Source organism: Cyprinodon variegatus, unplaced genomic scaffold (genome assembly GCF_000732505.1).
Source record: "Cyprinodon variegatus isolate N-32 unplaced genomic scaffold, C_variegatus-1.0 Scaffold19, whole genome shotgun sequence".
Lineage (NCBI taxonomy): Eukaryota > Metazoa > Chordata > Actinopteri > Cyprinodontiformes > Cyprinodontidae > Cyprinodon > Cyprinodon variegatus.
Window position 1 is genome coordinate 894,164 of NW_015150472.1, and position 16,037 is coordinate 910,200.

The following is a 16,037-nucleotide window of genomic DNA, read 5'->3' on the forward strand; positions in this document are numbered from 1 at the left end:
ACAGCAGGGCGTTCTATACGAACTTTGTGTCCAGTTGTACCCGGCAGAGATGGCGTTTTGTACAGGCTTTGACAGCAGACAATTAAAGGTGCACTGGTAGTATTGCACACTTTGATATTGTGAAGAGCGTTAATTGCCCTTCTTTTATACTTTACTATGTTTTGCTTTAGGGCTAAAACTAACGATTATTTTGCAAATCGATTAACCTGTTGATTATATTTTAGATTATTCAATTGTTAATCGGATAGCAAAAGTTTCCTTAAGAATATTTTGTACGAAATTAAACCAGGTGAAACTAAAACTTATCCCCTTGCGGTGTTCTGGATAGAGCATATTGAAAGGCAAAAATATTGTTTTTAATCTTAAATGGAAAATGTTTTAAAATTCAATTAAAATCTTGGTATAATAACTGCTAAGTGGGTCACTCTGTCAGCTAAAAGCCTATTTTACTTTCTCTAACGATTAATCGATTTCTAAATTAGTTGACGATTATTTCGACAGTCGATTAATCAGATTAATGGTTTCTACCTAGTTTTGCTTATTGTCTCAGAATAAGCCCTTCAACAATCAAAATCTTTCTTTTTAGCCAGTCAAATGGACTATGATGGATGTAAGCCACGTTTGCAGAACTCTATGGCGATAGCCGTACTGCTCCACTTGTGAAAGCAAAATCTGTTGGTCTCTTTGTGGCATCAAGACAATTATTATTATTGCCACATTGCCAGACAGGCGATGTAATAAAAAAAAAATAAAAATAAAATCCTTGGTTCAAGCCTCGAAAACAACCAGATCCCCTGATAAACCTGAAGCAGCCATCTGGACATCAAAAACAGCAAGCAGCTCAACGCCTTGTCATAGTTTAGCACCACACTTGTCTTTTTTGAGACCTTGGTGCAACTTCCTGTCCCATTTTCACAACTTTTGGCGGTTCTTCCTATCAGTGACATGTGGCCTGTTGCCACATTACAGAAATAAGATGGTGGGGGTAGTTTTGCTCTGTACACTTAAAACGTCTTTCAAAGCATGGTGATAAATTAAATAACACCTGTTTAACTGAAGGATCAATTATGTTTTTGCACATTTTCAATCTTCTGCTTTATGTGTTATTAGAAAGAGGTGTTCATTAGTTTTTTTTTTTTCAGACATCCTTGTGGGTGTGTTTGTGTGCAGGTTTACCTACACTGCATTTTGTCATACTAGCAAGCCTCATTGACAGGAAATTTTGTAGTATGTTCTCAGAATTAATGTGAAACTGACTCAGAGCCAAGTTAGGGATGTGAGTCTTAAAAAAAATGGTTTGGGGTTTAGCTGTGTTTTTCGTTTCTGCTTCATGTGATTAACGGGGACTGGAGGTGTCTTTCAGTGCAGCTTTGAGAACCTTTGAGATCTTCTTGAACACGTCACTTTGCTAAAGTGTAAAAAGCCTTGATAGCTGGAATCCAATGCCTGCAGATTATAGTCTTTTTCGATCTAAGTTGACATTTTACATATTAAACTGTAATGTGATTACTTTTCCATGAGACGGCCTTTATTTTTATTCTTTTATTAGAAAACGTAACCACTTCTGTGTTGTACGTAACTATTGCAGGTAAATCTAGTAGCTATATGATTCATGTAGGAAATGTTTCCTGCCTGGTAAACTTGAGTCTATAGTAGTAGTTGTTTGTTGCTTGAGAAGGAAGGAGGGGGAGTTGAGAACTTTCCGTTGTTACACAGAGAAAGAAATTTTGTTCTGAGTGTGGTTTAACAGACAGGAAGCAGCAGAAACCCACTGCTCAGTGATGCTGTTCCTGTGAATTCAAGATTCACAGGTCAGTTTGTGAGGCTGCTGCTCGATTTTAAGTCGTGTCGCAGCTACATGTGGCTGTCATTTCTTCCATAAGGATCTAACAGAACAGTCTGGGTGTGCTGGCACGTGTTAGAAGTATTTATGAGGCAAATATGTTTAATGTGTTTTAAATGGGAAAACTTGTTGTTTTACTTACAGGAACAAAAATGCAAACAAAGGAGAAGTGGAATGTGGTCATTAAAGAGATTTCTAAACTGTCGTCTCTGGAGACATAACTAAGTTCTGCTTTGTCTGATGATATTCCATAAGAAACTTTATTTTTGTACCAAAGTAGAGCATCAGGCAGAATGGATAAGTGCTATTAGAAGAGATTGAAATCCATTCTCATCTTCTTAGCCTAACATTTTCTCTCAATGGTCATGTTGCTCCAGCATGGCAGTCAGTGCTTTACCTCTTCTAGTCAAGTTTAGATTTGCGATGCAGCCATTAAATATTAAAGTCTGTATTAGCCTGTACCATTCCTGATGCTGAAGAAGAAAATCCTTGTCGTGCCTTGGTGAAAATAGGTGATCCATTTAATAGGCAGATTTATTCAGTTTATCTATCCACGACATCTACATAATTAGTTTAAGTTTGGTTAAAAATCTATTGAAAATCTGCTGATTTAATAAGTGTGAATAAATTTAACCCTTAGACGTTGGATTTTCTTTCATTGTCTTTTGAGATATACATACCGGTATGTACATTCATGTAAACCATACTTGTAGAGAGTTAATATGACACTCTTAACAAATCAACAGCAATGATAACATTAAAGCAAACACAGCTCTGATATCATAAAGGTTTTGCTATATGCAGAAATCAAGTATCGAACTTTGATTGAATGGAAAAACATGTGTATTGGTGAATCCCTTGTTGATAGTTATTTCCACCAAGTTGAACACAAATCACAAGTCTTTGAGGAGTAAGTCCTGCTCCTTCACATTTAAATTCTAGTCACATTGTATGCATGTCTTTACAAGACTGGATTTTTGTAGGTTGTGGATTCAAAACATTGTCTTTCAATACATTAACATATAAAATCATTGTCTTTTTCAGAACATTCCGTTCAATAGACAGACAGTAATTATTTCTTTTGATTGTTTTGAACTATTCATAAGTATTAATCTAACAAAATTTATTTTGATACGTATAATAAAAAATTATCGCCAGTTATTGAATTAGGTAAGTAAACCATTAGAAAGTTCTTTTACTTTGCGAACAAGGAGGACTTTTGTATTTACCTCAGCTTTGCAGACTGCCATCTCTAGTTTAAATATACGTTTTTCTTTGGCTCTGCTCAGGAGGGTAATATTGCAGCCATCTAAAGCCATATTCCAGCCATCTAAATGTAAAGCCACACTCACAGCAGATCAAAAATTTGTCTAGTTTAAATATACGTTTTTCTTTGGCTGTGCTCAGGAGGGTAATATTCCAGCCATCTAAATGTAAAGCCACACTCACAGCAGATCAAAAATTTGAGGGCTGGAACATGAGCAGAAGAAGAAAAAACAACAATTCCTGTTTTAATTAAAGCTGGGCTGTTCGGTACAATATTTCCAATTGTTGCACTCAGCTAAAGCTCAAGCTGTACGATGAAACCCATGGTTTAAAAGTTCACAACTTAAGATGCATGTTCTTCCACTGTAAGGCCCGATACTCTGATGCGCTCTACCTGCTCACACTGCACGTCCAAAAACCACAAGTCGGACTCAAAGCCAAGAGATGGCGCTGGTCGGACTTTTCAATCTGGAAGAACAAGAAGTAGAACTCCCTTATTTGTACATGCGCAGTACTCAATGTTCTGGTAAATCGGCTCGTAGCTCTGCTTCAACAGCAGGATATGTCCACGAACACCTAACGAAGGCCGACTGAATTTCAAACATGTTTGATTTTCTCCGGACCTTACGATTCCTGATTGGGGGTTGATCATGAGAGGCTGATCCCCACTCGTTAGCCCCTGTATACTACATGACGCAGGATGCACGATGAGGCTGAAACTCGGCCTGATCCAGAAAATTCTCGCACCACTGAAAAATCTCCATGAAAAGGGCAAAAAGTGGTACAATGTATTTCCGCCTTAAAGTGAGGAAACACTGTTTGGCAATTATGGATAGTTAGGGTCTCACGAATTGCAAGGTGATAAACTGCATTGATATGCTGCTTAAGGATCTTTTAAATTTATTCATTTCAGAATCTCAAACATTTCAATATCGCCAATGTTGAAGATAATCGTTTATGTCTGTCTGGCACTCTAAATGCTGGACTTGGATAGATTCTTCGAGGCTTTAAAATTGTAGTTATTTATCTTTTTTAATGAACCAAAGTCATTTTCTTACAGAGTACTTGCTTTTTGTAGTTTTTGAGTTAAAGCAGTCAGGCTTAATAGCTGCTGTTTCTGTGTGATGTTGAAAGACATTACATAACTAAGCATATGGTAAAAATGTACTGGCTAAAAGGGAATGCCATTTATATTTTTTTCCAAGTGACCTTACATTTAATCCCAATTACATGAGGTCAAGTTTGAGTCCTAGATTTCCAGTCAAGTTAAAGTTCCAGGTTCCTTCTCCGTCTTTTCTGGGAGACCTGCCTTGGACGGAGGATTTCCATCCACTACATCCAGTCTTAAGTCAGAGTTTGAATACAAGTTAAGCTTGAGGTCAAGGTGCAACTGGAGTCATGGTTTATGCATAGTGGATCCATCCTCACATGATGTTTCTAATATGCCTCTTAGCTATAAGCCAGCGCCCCTTTCTCTCAGTCGTTAAACCTTCAAAATTTCCTGTCAAAGCTCTTGGTTGCACTAAAAGCATTCCTCTTATTCAGCTGAAAAATGTTGAATTTAAACGTGCTGATACATACTGTACTATGCAATGCAAGGGAGGAAGAAAATTGTTGAAGGTTAAGAAAATGTTGGATACAAAACAGTTTTTGTATGCTGCTGACATAGAGCTGCGGCATTCAGGAAAACCACATAACTCTTTTTTTTGTCTGGTATTTATGAAACTCCCTAGTTCTTTTCTTCTAACTCTGTAAAGTCGGCAACTTTGAACTCTGATCCATTCGTTTATGATCTCTTAGTTTTGTATAACAAAAATGTACTTGTTAAATCTCTTTTTTCTTTCCCTAGCATTTGTGCAATTTGTCTTGGCAAAGAAAACTCAATTGTTACTCGTTTATGGTCACGTTTATTTACACCATGGGTAAAAACAAAGGGAAACTTCTGTTCAGAAATGATGATCAGGATCCCTTGATACCCATTTAGGCTATCACTGAGCTCCAGGAATGAGCTTGAGGCTCATATCACTGAGTCATTTCCTGTACAGGAACCCAGAGGATCCTGCAGCAACAACATGATGACAAACATAGTGAGGTCAGGCCTGCTTTCTTGCTCTTTTGGTTTAATAAAATCAAAAACCTTTTATAGGACTCCTGTGGGGTTAAAAAATGTCTTATATCTATTATGACAGCGATGCCTGCATATGGTCGACGATGCTGGATGACTTTCCTGTTTACCAGTGTGTAGAAACCAGTTTAACACCAGACCTTCTAGGCATCCATCTTAAAATTGTATTGAAATATTAAAGCTAACTTCATTAGACCCTTTAACAATCAGTCACCTGAACAAACTTATTTTTTGCAACATGAGCTAAAGAAGGCCAATAAATAAACTTTGGTTGGTCTATTTTTCCTCAGTGTTTGCACTCCCCACATGCAGGGTGAGTCATTACATAGTCATTCACTTGGTTTAAATTACCTCCTTTCATGGTCAACAATGAGCTCAGCTGAGGAGACCAAAGCAGGGAAGTAAGGGCTTCTGGGAACGCACCATTTGTTCATGAATCTCTTGTCTAATTGACTGTTATTGAGATTGGCAGTCACCATGTTGTAGTGGTGAAGCAGCTCAGGCCTGGCTTTTAACTCCTCTCAGTTTGCTTCACTCCAAGATGATTGGACTAGTGCTGATTAGACTAGTTTAATTTCTAAAATATGAGCATCACGTAAATGTCTAGTAATAAAAAGATTGATCTAATTGTGTGACAATCAGGTATGTTTATTCTGTATATATCAAGGACATTGTGAATTCATATAATCTGTTATTAAATAGTTCTTATAGTTGTTTAATAGAAAATAATTAATAATAACTCAAATAAACATCAAAACTACCCACGATATACCTGTTTTTTTCAACTGTTAGGTATGTGGTGGTGTGAGGTTTTCACTTAGTCACACTTAATGACACAAAAACTGAAGAAAACCCCCCGCCCCAAAAAAATCTGTTTTACATGGACACATTTTTTCGCACTTGCCAAAATAATCACATAACAAACATTATAGTTTAAACATTGTTTATTTAGTTATATTCATTTTGATGATGAGAATTGGATGGAAACAAAAATATAAATATAAAAAAAAAATATTACTAATTTATTAAATTTAGTATATGCTTCCCAGTGCATTTATTTATATATACTTAATTGTCTGACGTTTAACTTTATACAAAGTAAATTGTGCATAGCATGCTGGTTAATTACTGAGCTTGTTTGCCAGATAGCCATCCAGCAGAAGATATGCTCAGAGCTTGAAACCTGGGATAGAGCCGGGTTTGGGGCCATGCTGACACGTTTATTTGGCATTTATAGATTACCATAGAATGATAGTTAGGTGCACATTGGTGTCAATAATTTTGATGCTATAAACATGAAAGTAATTCTGAAATAGTTATTGTTCTCTCAAAAATTTTTTCTAAACACCATTAATAGTAATTCCTGCATCATTCCAAAAGCTGTTGACGCAAGTTGATTAAGGGCAACAAACAGTTAAAATGTATCTTTTTTCTGCATGCCAGCAGCAACGGGTGGGGGAGGGACAGTGCTGTATTAATGTGGTTATAGTTCAGAAAAAACTTGAGCCATATGGTATTCATTTTATTTTGCATTAAAAGGACTTTAAACTAAAGGATGGTGAAAATAATTATTATGATTATTGCATTTTTATAATGTTGAAATCAGCCAATCTGATGTACCGTATATGTTTTGGTTAATTTTTAAAATTGTATTAATTCATTTTTTCCCCCATTTTAATGGATTACTATGAAAAGAAATGACAAAACTCATTTACTCAGTGCCAAAATTAATTTACTGTTCTTTTCCTGTATTAAAACCCAACATACTAATACAGTCAGGTTTACAAAGTAAAAATGTTAGTGCTTGTAGATATCTGACAAGTATTATTGTTATTTAAATCTAAATGAAAACATCCCTATATGCTTTGCTATCCATGAAATATTAGCGAACCATCAAGCAATGAACCAGGGATAGATTATGGGCTGTGATATGTGACCAGTTGGGTGAAATAGAGAGAAAATCTCTTTTTTTTTCTCTTTGTTAAACACATTAAACCTTAAAAGTCTTACTAGCTTATATGCATTCAAGCCAAAAGCATGTAGCCTGATATGCTTTGTTTTAAAATAAGAATCAGGTAAAGATTAGGGGTACATGCTTTGGAGCATAAAATGGAATAATCTTGTGTTTATATTTAATGGTGATTTTTGGCGTCTTTCTGACAAAACTGGTTTTTAATTTCTAAGTTGTATTTATTTGTTTTTATTCCCAAGACAAGAACTCATTTCTCTCTCAGATTTGCATTTTGTTTGTCCATACAGTCCACTATATTGTTTCAGTCTCACAGCTGCTGCCTGCAGCTGCTTTTGGTAAAACAACCACTGATTTTGATACAGAGGTAAAGGAACACCAATCACCCCTTATTCTTTATTAAGCATGAAAAAACCCATAGTTTTATACATGCATTTTTTGTATACTTGAGGCTGAACACAAGTTTAATAGATAAATAAATGGTAAACATATAAAGTACAACAAATCTGCTTATGTTTGGTTGCATTTCATCACAGGACTGCAGTTAAGTTGCAAGCTTCACCAAGACACCCCTCCTTGTTAACCACTCTAAAATACCCAAGTCTGTCAAAAGAGGGCCACACCCAGAGCCAGTCACAAGCAGTCTATTTGCTCTGTGGGTTATAATGCATTGACTAACATCTCAGTGGGATCCCTCCCTCCTCTGCTTTCCTCCTCATCTCCTCATGACGTAGCCAGTGCAGTTACAACCCGGCCTCTGTGCAGAGACAAGGCAGCTGTTGTCATGTGCTTAGGGATGTTGTGCAGTCTGCGTCTGACGAATGGCTGCCTCTTTTGTGTCCTCTCTCTTTGCCAACTGGGCCATGCAGATCAATGGATCCCTCGCTGACAGGAAGATTATGGCAAATATAGGACACAGCACATGGTTCCAACTCACTGCTTATAAACACAAAAATAATTAGAAATGTATTTACAAATGAGCTGTAAGTGGAAATAACTTTGAATTTGATAACACTCTTGTGTTCTTGTCATCTGATGAGCAGTTAATGTGCTGTTATGCAAGGCATCTGGTGGAAATGTGTCTGCGTGCTTTGTTGACAACTCAAATTAGGGGTGAATTACAAGGGTGAACACATGTCCACCCACATTTTTTCTTTGATTTGCCTTTTGTTTTTTAAAGTATTTACAGCTGCAGCCGCTCTAACTTACAAAATTTTAACTGAACGCTTCATTTTTGGGGTATGGAGTTAGTAACGGACAGAGCCTTGCAAAAGCAGCCTGTGACACCGAGCCCCACATGTGCAGCTGCAGAAAGGTCCAGCTCTGGCAGCCATGGGTATGCTCTGCCTGGCAGAGTGAAACTCAAGCCCTCAGACTCGGTTTCCCTCACTCTGTTCCCCTTTCTACAGACAATAGCCACATGTTTCTGTTCTGTCTGGATTTTTTGTTTGATTAACCCCCTTAAAAATATATAGATTTTTTTTTTCCTTTGTGCAATGAATTTTGCTAAAATTTCTCCTTCAATGATACAATCGGTGTGCAATATTTACAGTCATACAGGCATTTCAAAGTACATATGCTCCACCCTGCAGCAAAATAACAGAATACTGACTGTCAGATGGGGAAGGGGTTGAACCAAATACTGCCTTGTGACGTCTTCCCTGCAGCCTCCACTTTGGCAAATCTTTTTCTGTTTTTTTTTAGCCATTAACGCTCTGGCACACCAACCTGTCCTAATGTCTGTTACTAAAACCCGCCTCTAGGTATCGGGTTGTTGGGACACACCTCTTTACACTTGCACACGCTAACAAATATGCAGTATCAGTTTCCCTCCCCCTCACTGTATGTGATCAGAGCCACTCCTTTAGGATCAGCACAGAGGGGCCCCCAGAGCATCTTCAGACTGATCTTTAATCTACATCTGGAGGGTTCAACCAGACTACCTCAATCCCCTCATGTGATCAGAGCCCCTGAGCCTTATGATCCAGGGTGGTGTGCAGCAGGGCGCCTCACAGTCAGGGGCCAGATAGTCACGAAACGAGAGCTAGCTGTGATTAATTCAAAGCTGTCAACTGTTTGGAAGTATGTTACTTTAAAAAAATATATGAGAGGCAACTTTTGGAAAATTAGCTGTCTTGGCATCTAAAAATTGTTTGTTTGATTCCAGCTTCCTCTAGTCCTGTGTGGATACGCCCATCTCCAATGCACTTAAGCCCATGTTGAATACTGATCTGAATGTTTGGTTGTTTCTGATTATGAATGAATACATTTGGGTCTCGTGGAAAGTAATTGGAGCAGTTAGAATGATAAGAAATAGACTATAGACATTTACCATTATTGGAAAGGGTTTATTTGGATTGGAATTAAACAAGGACTTCTTCTGTTTAAAAGATATAAAAGCAACATTGAACATATTGGTTTTCTAGTCTGACAATCAGACGTTTGTGTTTACTGAGTTTCCTTTTTCTCCACAATTTGCTTCTCATTTTCATAATGAACATGTGCAAATAATTTATTATTTTGAGACTTATTTTGCAAATCGATTAATCTGTAGATTATTTTTTCGATTAATCAATTAATAATCGGATAGCCAAAGATTCCTTAAGGACGAGTTTTTAGGAAAGTAAAGCAGCTGAAATAAAAACTTCCACTTGAGGAGTTCTGGATTGAGCATATTGACTGAAGATTATTTTTTTTTTAATCTTAAATGCAAAATTTGTATATATTTTTTTTACAATCTTGGTACAGTTATTGCTCTAAGTGGGTTGCTCTGTCAGCTAAAGGCATGATTTAGAGTCCCCACACTCCAGTTAACGATTAATTAATTACAAAATTAGTTGACAATTATTTCAATAATGGATTAATCACGATTAATCTGATTAATTGTTTCAGACCTAAAGAATACAAAAACATTGGTCTCCACATGTATTCCTTAACTTATCTTTGAGATGTCCAAATCTAGCATCCATGACAGACCGAGGTTAAATGTTGAAAATCATTACACAAGCAACTGTTCATCCTTCTTGTTTTGTGCTGAAAATCTTGCTCTCTCTCTGTCTCTCTCTTACCGTCTCACAGCTTGAAATAATCCCATACATCTATTGGAGCTAAGCATGGTGCAGCATCCATGACAGACCGAGGTTAAATGTTGAAAATCATTACACAAGCAACTGTTCATCCTTCTTGTTTTGTGCTGAAAATCTTGCTCTCTCTCTCTGTCTCTCTTACCGTCTCACAGCTTGAAATAATCCCATACATCTATTGGAGCTAAGCATGGTGCAGTCATTATTTAAAGCCAGTTGAGCTAAAAGTCATCTGACTCTGGTTTCCAGTCAATTTCTTTGAATCACTAGGGACATTTAATCACTACAAACAAGATCACAAGTGATGTTTAAAAGCATTTAAAAAAAAATAAAGGAATAAACTTGTTTTTAGTTCTTGATTAGTCTATATTTACGGAAATGAATTCTTTAAATTTCCCAGTAGCATATTGAATTCCTTACTTTGTTGTTGCGAGATGCTGCCAACAGCAAAGACGTGATCAAAGAACCAAATATTGGAAACACCTCTATGTATTTTAAATAATTCAGTTTAATATCTAGGAGCAGTCATCGTTGCATTATTGAATAGTTGCATTAATGCAATTTAGTGTAACATAATCAGTAAAATATAAAAATAATTTGCTCGAAATATGTTTTAGGGAAGTCCTATCTCTGTATTGATGAACATCTTTATCATTTTTCATGCAAGGACACAGGATTTGTGGTTATATATTAATTTTTTTCTGTTAAGGATGTGGCTTTACAGCATCAAAGATAAAATTAAGACCTAACCTAGTTCGTTCTTCCTGAACCCTCTGAGGCCTCCTAAGCTCTGAATTTGGCCTCTTGTTTCTTGGTGATAATCAGCTGATCTACCATGTTTGCTAACCTTATCCCCCGCCCCCTTTCTTGTGCAGGTGTAGATGCTCCAGGCAGAGCAGGGTCCAGCCTCTGTGTCAGAGAGGGACGAGGCTGCTCCCACCTGGGCCGCAGCACTCCAGTGAAACCTTGGCTCTCTCCCGTTCAGCTCAAGCTGCATCGGATTAGAAAACAGGACGACACAGAGGCCGTTTTGTGTGAGGTGAAGCAGCAGCAGAAGAAGGAGGAGGAGGAGGAGTAGTCATCACAGTGGGGAGATTTTAGTCTGTTCCCCGCCCTCTGAAGTCCACTGCAATGACGACTGCAGTACAGCCCAGTGAACTGGTGTTTGAATTTTCCAACGGCATTGATGAGATGAACCAGGTATTTACCAGGATTAAGACAACACTTTAAATATTTGGAATGTTTTACTTGGACTCTGTTTCAACACAAATACTTGCTATCGTTTTACTAACCCTTCACCTTTTACCACAATTCTTCTTCACAATACCAACATTTCTCAGCGATTTGGTGCGATAGAGCAACACAAGGCAGACTCTTTTTATAGTGAAAAAAAAAAAACATGTACTTTTATGATTAAAATAAGAAAAAAATATTATTTATTTGAAATGCAGAATATCAAATGATTTTACTTTAAGAGCAGCAAATGATCATGCCAATGGCAGATCTTTATACCTGCTCAAAATATAATCAGATACACTTATTTGGGCCAAACATCTGTATTAATCTGCTAAATCTATACTTTATCTGAATTACAGCTTTGAACATCAAAATAGTTTTCCTCATTCTTTGCAAAGCAGCTTTTGCTAGGTTTAACTGAGGGTCGACCATCTGTGCATAAGAGCTTTCAATTTTTGTCAGACCCTCTTTTAGATTTGAATCTGAATTTTCATCATATCCATTTTAACACACTGATTTGTGTCTAAAAAAGGTACCATCTAACACCTTGTACAAGGTATTGATTAATTTGTTTAGCTCCATATGTTCGCTGTTCCTGCTAAAAGGAATAATACCCAACCATAATGCTGCCACCACCATGTTTCACAGTCTAGCAAGTGTTTTCAGGATAATGTTCAGTGTTAGCTTTATCACAGGGTTTTTAAAGCTTTAAATAAAGTTCTATAACATTACGTCACTTTCAACTCCTCCACAGTCACATCCTTAACTTCTCTGCTGGTTTCCTTGTTTAATGACGATGTGCGCCCTCTTATGCTCTCTAACAAACCTTAGAGGCCTTCAGAGAAGAGCTGGATTTATTCATTATATAAATGTGATATGTAAATGTAAATATATGTGATATAAATTAAACACATATGGACTCTATTACCTATTAGGTGTCTTTTAAAGGAAGCCAGTAGCTCTATGAGGTATCAGAATAAAGGGTACTGAATACCAACTGATACTAATCAATACTTTTAGATCTTTACTTGTGAGGGAAATATTGAAACCATTTCCAGTTTCCCTTCCACATCTCAAATATGTTTTACTTTTGACTGTCAGATAAAATCCTATTTAACAAGCATTCAAAGGCTCTCATTGCATTGAGAGAAAATGTGGTAAAATTCCAGAGTTATTAATACTTTTTCATGGCAGTGTTTGTAATCTTATTTATATAGACTTGTTAAAATAGACTGAGGAGGGATTAGTCTGTGACGTCTGAGTCTGACGATGACTCGGACAGTGGAGTAGAGAAGAGGTCTGGGAAGGACCGCTGGGAGCAAAGAGATGGCTAGATGGAAAAACCTGCAGCCAGGTTAGGTTGCGTACTGCGTGGGAGGAAGCTGGGGTGGGGCTTGGACTTGAATGTGTTTGTGGCACAAAGGTTGTCTTTGCATTACCATGGCGCGTATGAGCGTCTGTGAGTCTCGTTGGTCCTTTCAGGTGCACAGTTATCTCCTCCCGGAGAGCCAGCTCTGAATCCTGTGGAGCAGGCTAGTTTGTAAGTGGAGGCGGCAGAACTAGTGTTTATTTGTGCCAGTATCTGTGTTTGTGCATCTAGAGTGACAAGTTGTTACTGGATCCTTGAATAGCGCCACTACAGGCCCAACCTGACGGACCAGTTGTGTCGCTGCTTGGAAGAGACACACTATTCAGCCGAAAGGTCTCACATTGTTCCCCTGTGACAGTTTTGTTCTCTGTGGCACCCATACAGCTTGTAGTACAAGCACCTTGGCCCTCTTTACTTAAGTTATGGTACTGAAATCCACCTTCTGATTTTTACTGACAATTTTAATGACACCATAAACTCATCATAGCTGAGTGGAATCGTAGCTTCTATAATGATTATCTCTGCTATATTGGAGTCAAAGTCAATAAGTAGCCTCTTTTGACTCAGCATGTGATGGATTACAGTTTTTGTCATCTTCAACAGATCCGTTTGGAACCAAACACTTCTTATGCTCAAGGATTTTTAACTTGCCAATCTGTTTAAAGGCCAGGGTTTCATTGCAAAGATTTAACACTCAAAATATTAGAACCCCACACTGAAATATAATCCCTTTTTTTAACTGTTGCCCAGTTTGTTGTTAGCATGTGATTGTTGAAATAAATTATTTTATCCCACCCTGAATATTAAGCTGTATGCTTTAACCAGGATTTCTGCAGGGTCTTTGAAAATAAAACCCCCAAGTTTAATAATTTAGCACTTTAAAGTCATACATATAAGCAAATGCTCCATCCTAATGCCTGAATTCTCCTTAGATAGGTCTTTAAAATACTCACTTGCTTTTTTCTGTGATTTTTTTGAAGGTTTATATACTTGTTTTGTGAGATGTTTGTGTTTTAGTGTTAAAAGATGAATTAGGGCATTATTAAGCTTTGAAAAACAAAAACACAAAAAACAGCCATGAACCAGAACAGTAAGCAGTCCAGTCAGTGAAAATATAAAGTCAGATAATGAGTACACTCCTATAAACAACTGGGAATGTTCTCCTTTGTTGGTTTGTTGGACACTGTAAGCTTCTTTTTCATAAAAAAAACAGTCTTTGAAACAGAAATATCAGTTGTTTGCTAAAACCTATAGAAGATAACCAGTGCTGAATATACTACATATAAAGGCTATAAAGCTAGGCCAGAGCTTTAACCCTTAACTTGGCTAATGAATGAGATTAGATTCATTTGTAACTTATTAGGTAAGTGATTTACTATATTAATTATTGTTATTATTTTTGTTGGTCAGGTAAGGTTTTGGCCACAATGATCTTAAAAAGGTTTTTCGCTGTAACTAAAAGTCTACTGCTTAAGACTAAAATAACAAGGACGTTTTACACAGTTTCCTTTAAGCGCTAAACTTAAATGGCTTATTTCAGTGGTTAATTAGTCTAGAATGTATTTGTGTCCCTAATGCTAATCCTTGTTTGCAGTGCAAACTCTTGATTTACTAAATGCACCATCGGATATGTTTTCAGAGTGGGAAAGTATTAGGCCTTTTCGAACAATGACCCCCTTAAAAAACAGACAACACTCCAGCCAATTCTCTATGTTATCCTCTTCCTAATAATTTTTGTTCTGAGATTTCTGAAGGTAACAAGGCAGTTTACCTACACAGCTTATATTATGTATTTTGATATCTCTGCAAACAGATGATCCTTTAGCCATGTTTAAACTGACTAATGAAATGTTGACATGAAGATGAACAAAATTAAAAATTTAGTGTGAACTAATCATGTTATATATAATTAACTAATATATGTTTTTGTTAAGCTTTTAGCATGTTACTTGCAGTGATCTTACTGGTCTTTGATCTCCATAATCCTGCCTTTAGCTTTTGAACTGGTTCATCCCTCTGGCTCTGTGTATAGAACTAGTTAAACATGTCTAGAAACAGAAGCTCTAGGGGGTGAAACACAAAGTTCTGATAGGAAACAAACTCTAGCACAAGTTAAGCATTAGAACAAGGTTTGAACCCTCCTCAGATCCATCACAGAATCCTTTAATTTAAATCATTTCTTCTTTTGAATGTGAAAAAAAAGGGTTTTCCCAAAAATATTGCAAAACTGTAATTCTTGTAAACCCATTATGTTCTTTTCTCATGAGCTGTATTATCAGACAGTGTCTTATTAAAGTGGAAGACTGTTTGGCTTCTTCATTCAGTATCGATCAGGAGAGCTGGTCCATAGCAGACTCTTGAGTTTTATGATCCTAAAACTCTTCACTGTCAGAAGCATCATAGCAGTTTATAGGGTTAAAACTTCTATATCCACTTTTAAACCCTTCTCATGCTTCCTTTATGGTGTACAGAAAGTGATATTTCTTTAAATAAGAAACTTCCCTGTAAATGGTATGCTAATATTTTAACAAGTTACGTTTTTCCAGTCAGACCAACTGGAGGAATGTAATACAAAAATCAGTTCACATTAAAAGGGATATTTGGTATTTTGTCCATTTACGGGAAGGTTTAGGATTTTTTGAAAATAAATAAAGGAATCAGAGCCCTCCTTTTAAAAGCTTTTATTGTAGGCATCTGAATTTTGGAAGTAGGCGGTTTCTCTGTTCCAAATTTCACAATAAGGATATTAAGAACTTTAAGTCAGTTGAAACCTATTGTTTTGGGGCTGGTAAAGGAGAAGAGAGCTGCATGTTTGGAGGGAAACAGCCTGCACAGATGCTGTTGCTTTCAAAGGCAAAATGGGGAAGTTAAAAATGCAAATTAGCCTGATAGTTATCAACCCTGTTCCCTCTACTAGAAACACTATTCATGTCAACAAAGAGGAACGGGTAGTTAAAATGGGCGCTCTGTTAAACATAAGCAATTTTAGAAGAAAAACTTGTTGCTGGTTGTTACTCTTGAGTTTATTCAGACATTTTTGGACTGATATTTCAACATTTACAACTAAGTGCAATAGGAATGTCCCCTACAAAAAGCGAAAAAAACTGAAAAACGACAATCAAGATCAAAACAGCAGGAAGAGGCGG

At 36.9% G+C, this 16,037-nt stretch overlaps 1 protein-coding gene across 5 annotated transcripts in view; it reads left to right on the forward strand.

Moving 5' to 3' along the window:
- Positions 1–16,037, forward strand: part of LOC107093734 (ETS-related transcription factor Elf-1-like) — a 58,109-nt gene that overhangs the window by 29,831 nt on the left and 12,241 nt on the right. For all 5 annotated transcript variants that reach the window (XM_015388972.1, XM_015388962.1, XM_015388990.1 and 2 more), the window contains exon 2: positions 11,162–11,486. In XM_015388972.1, coding sequence (XP_015244458.1) covers positions 11,418–11,486 — 69 coding nt within the window. In that variant the 5' untranslated portion in view covers positions 11,162–11,417. The remainder of the gene's footprint in view (positions 1–11,161; positions 11,487–16,037) is intronic.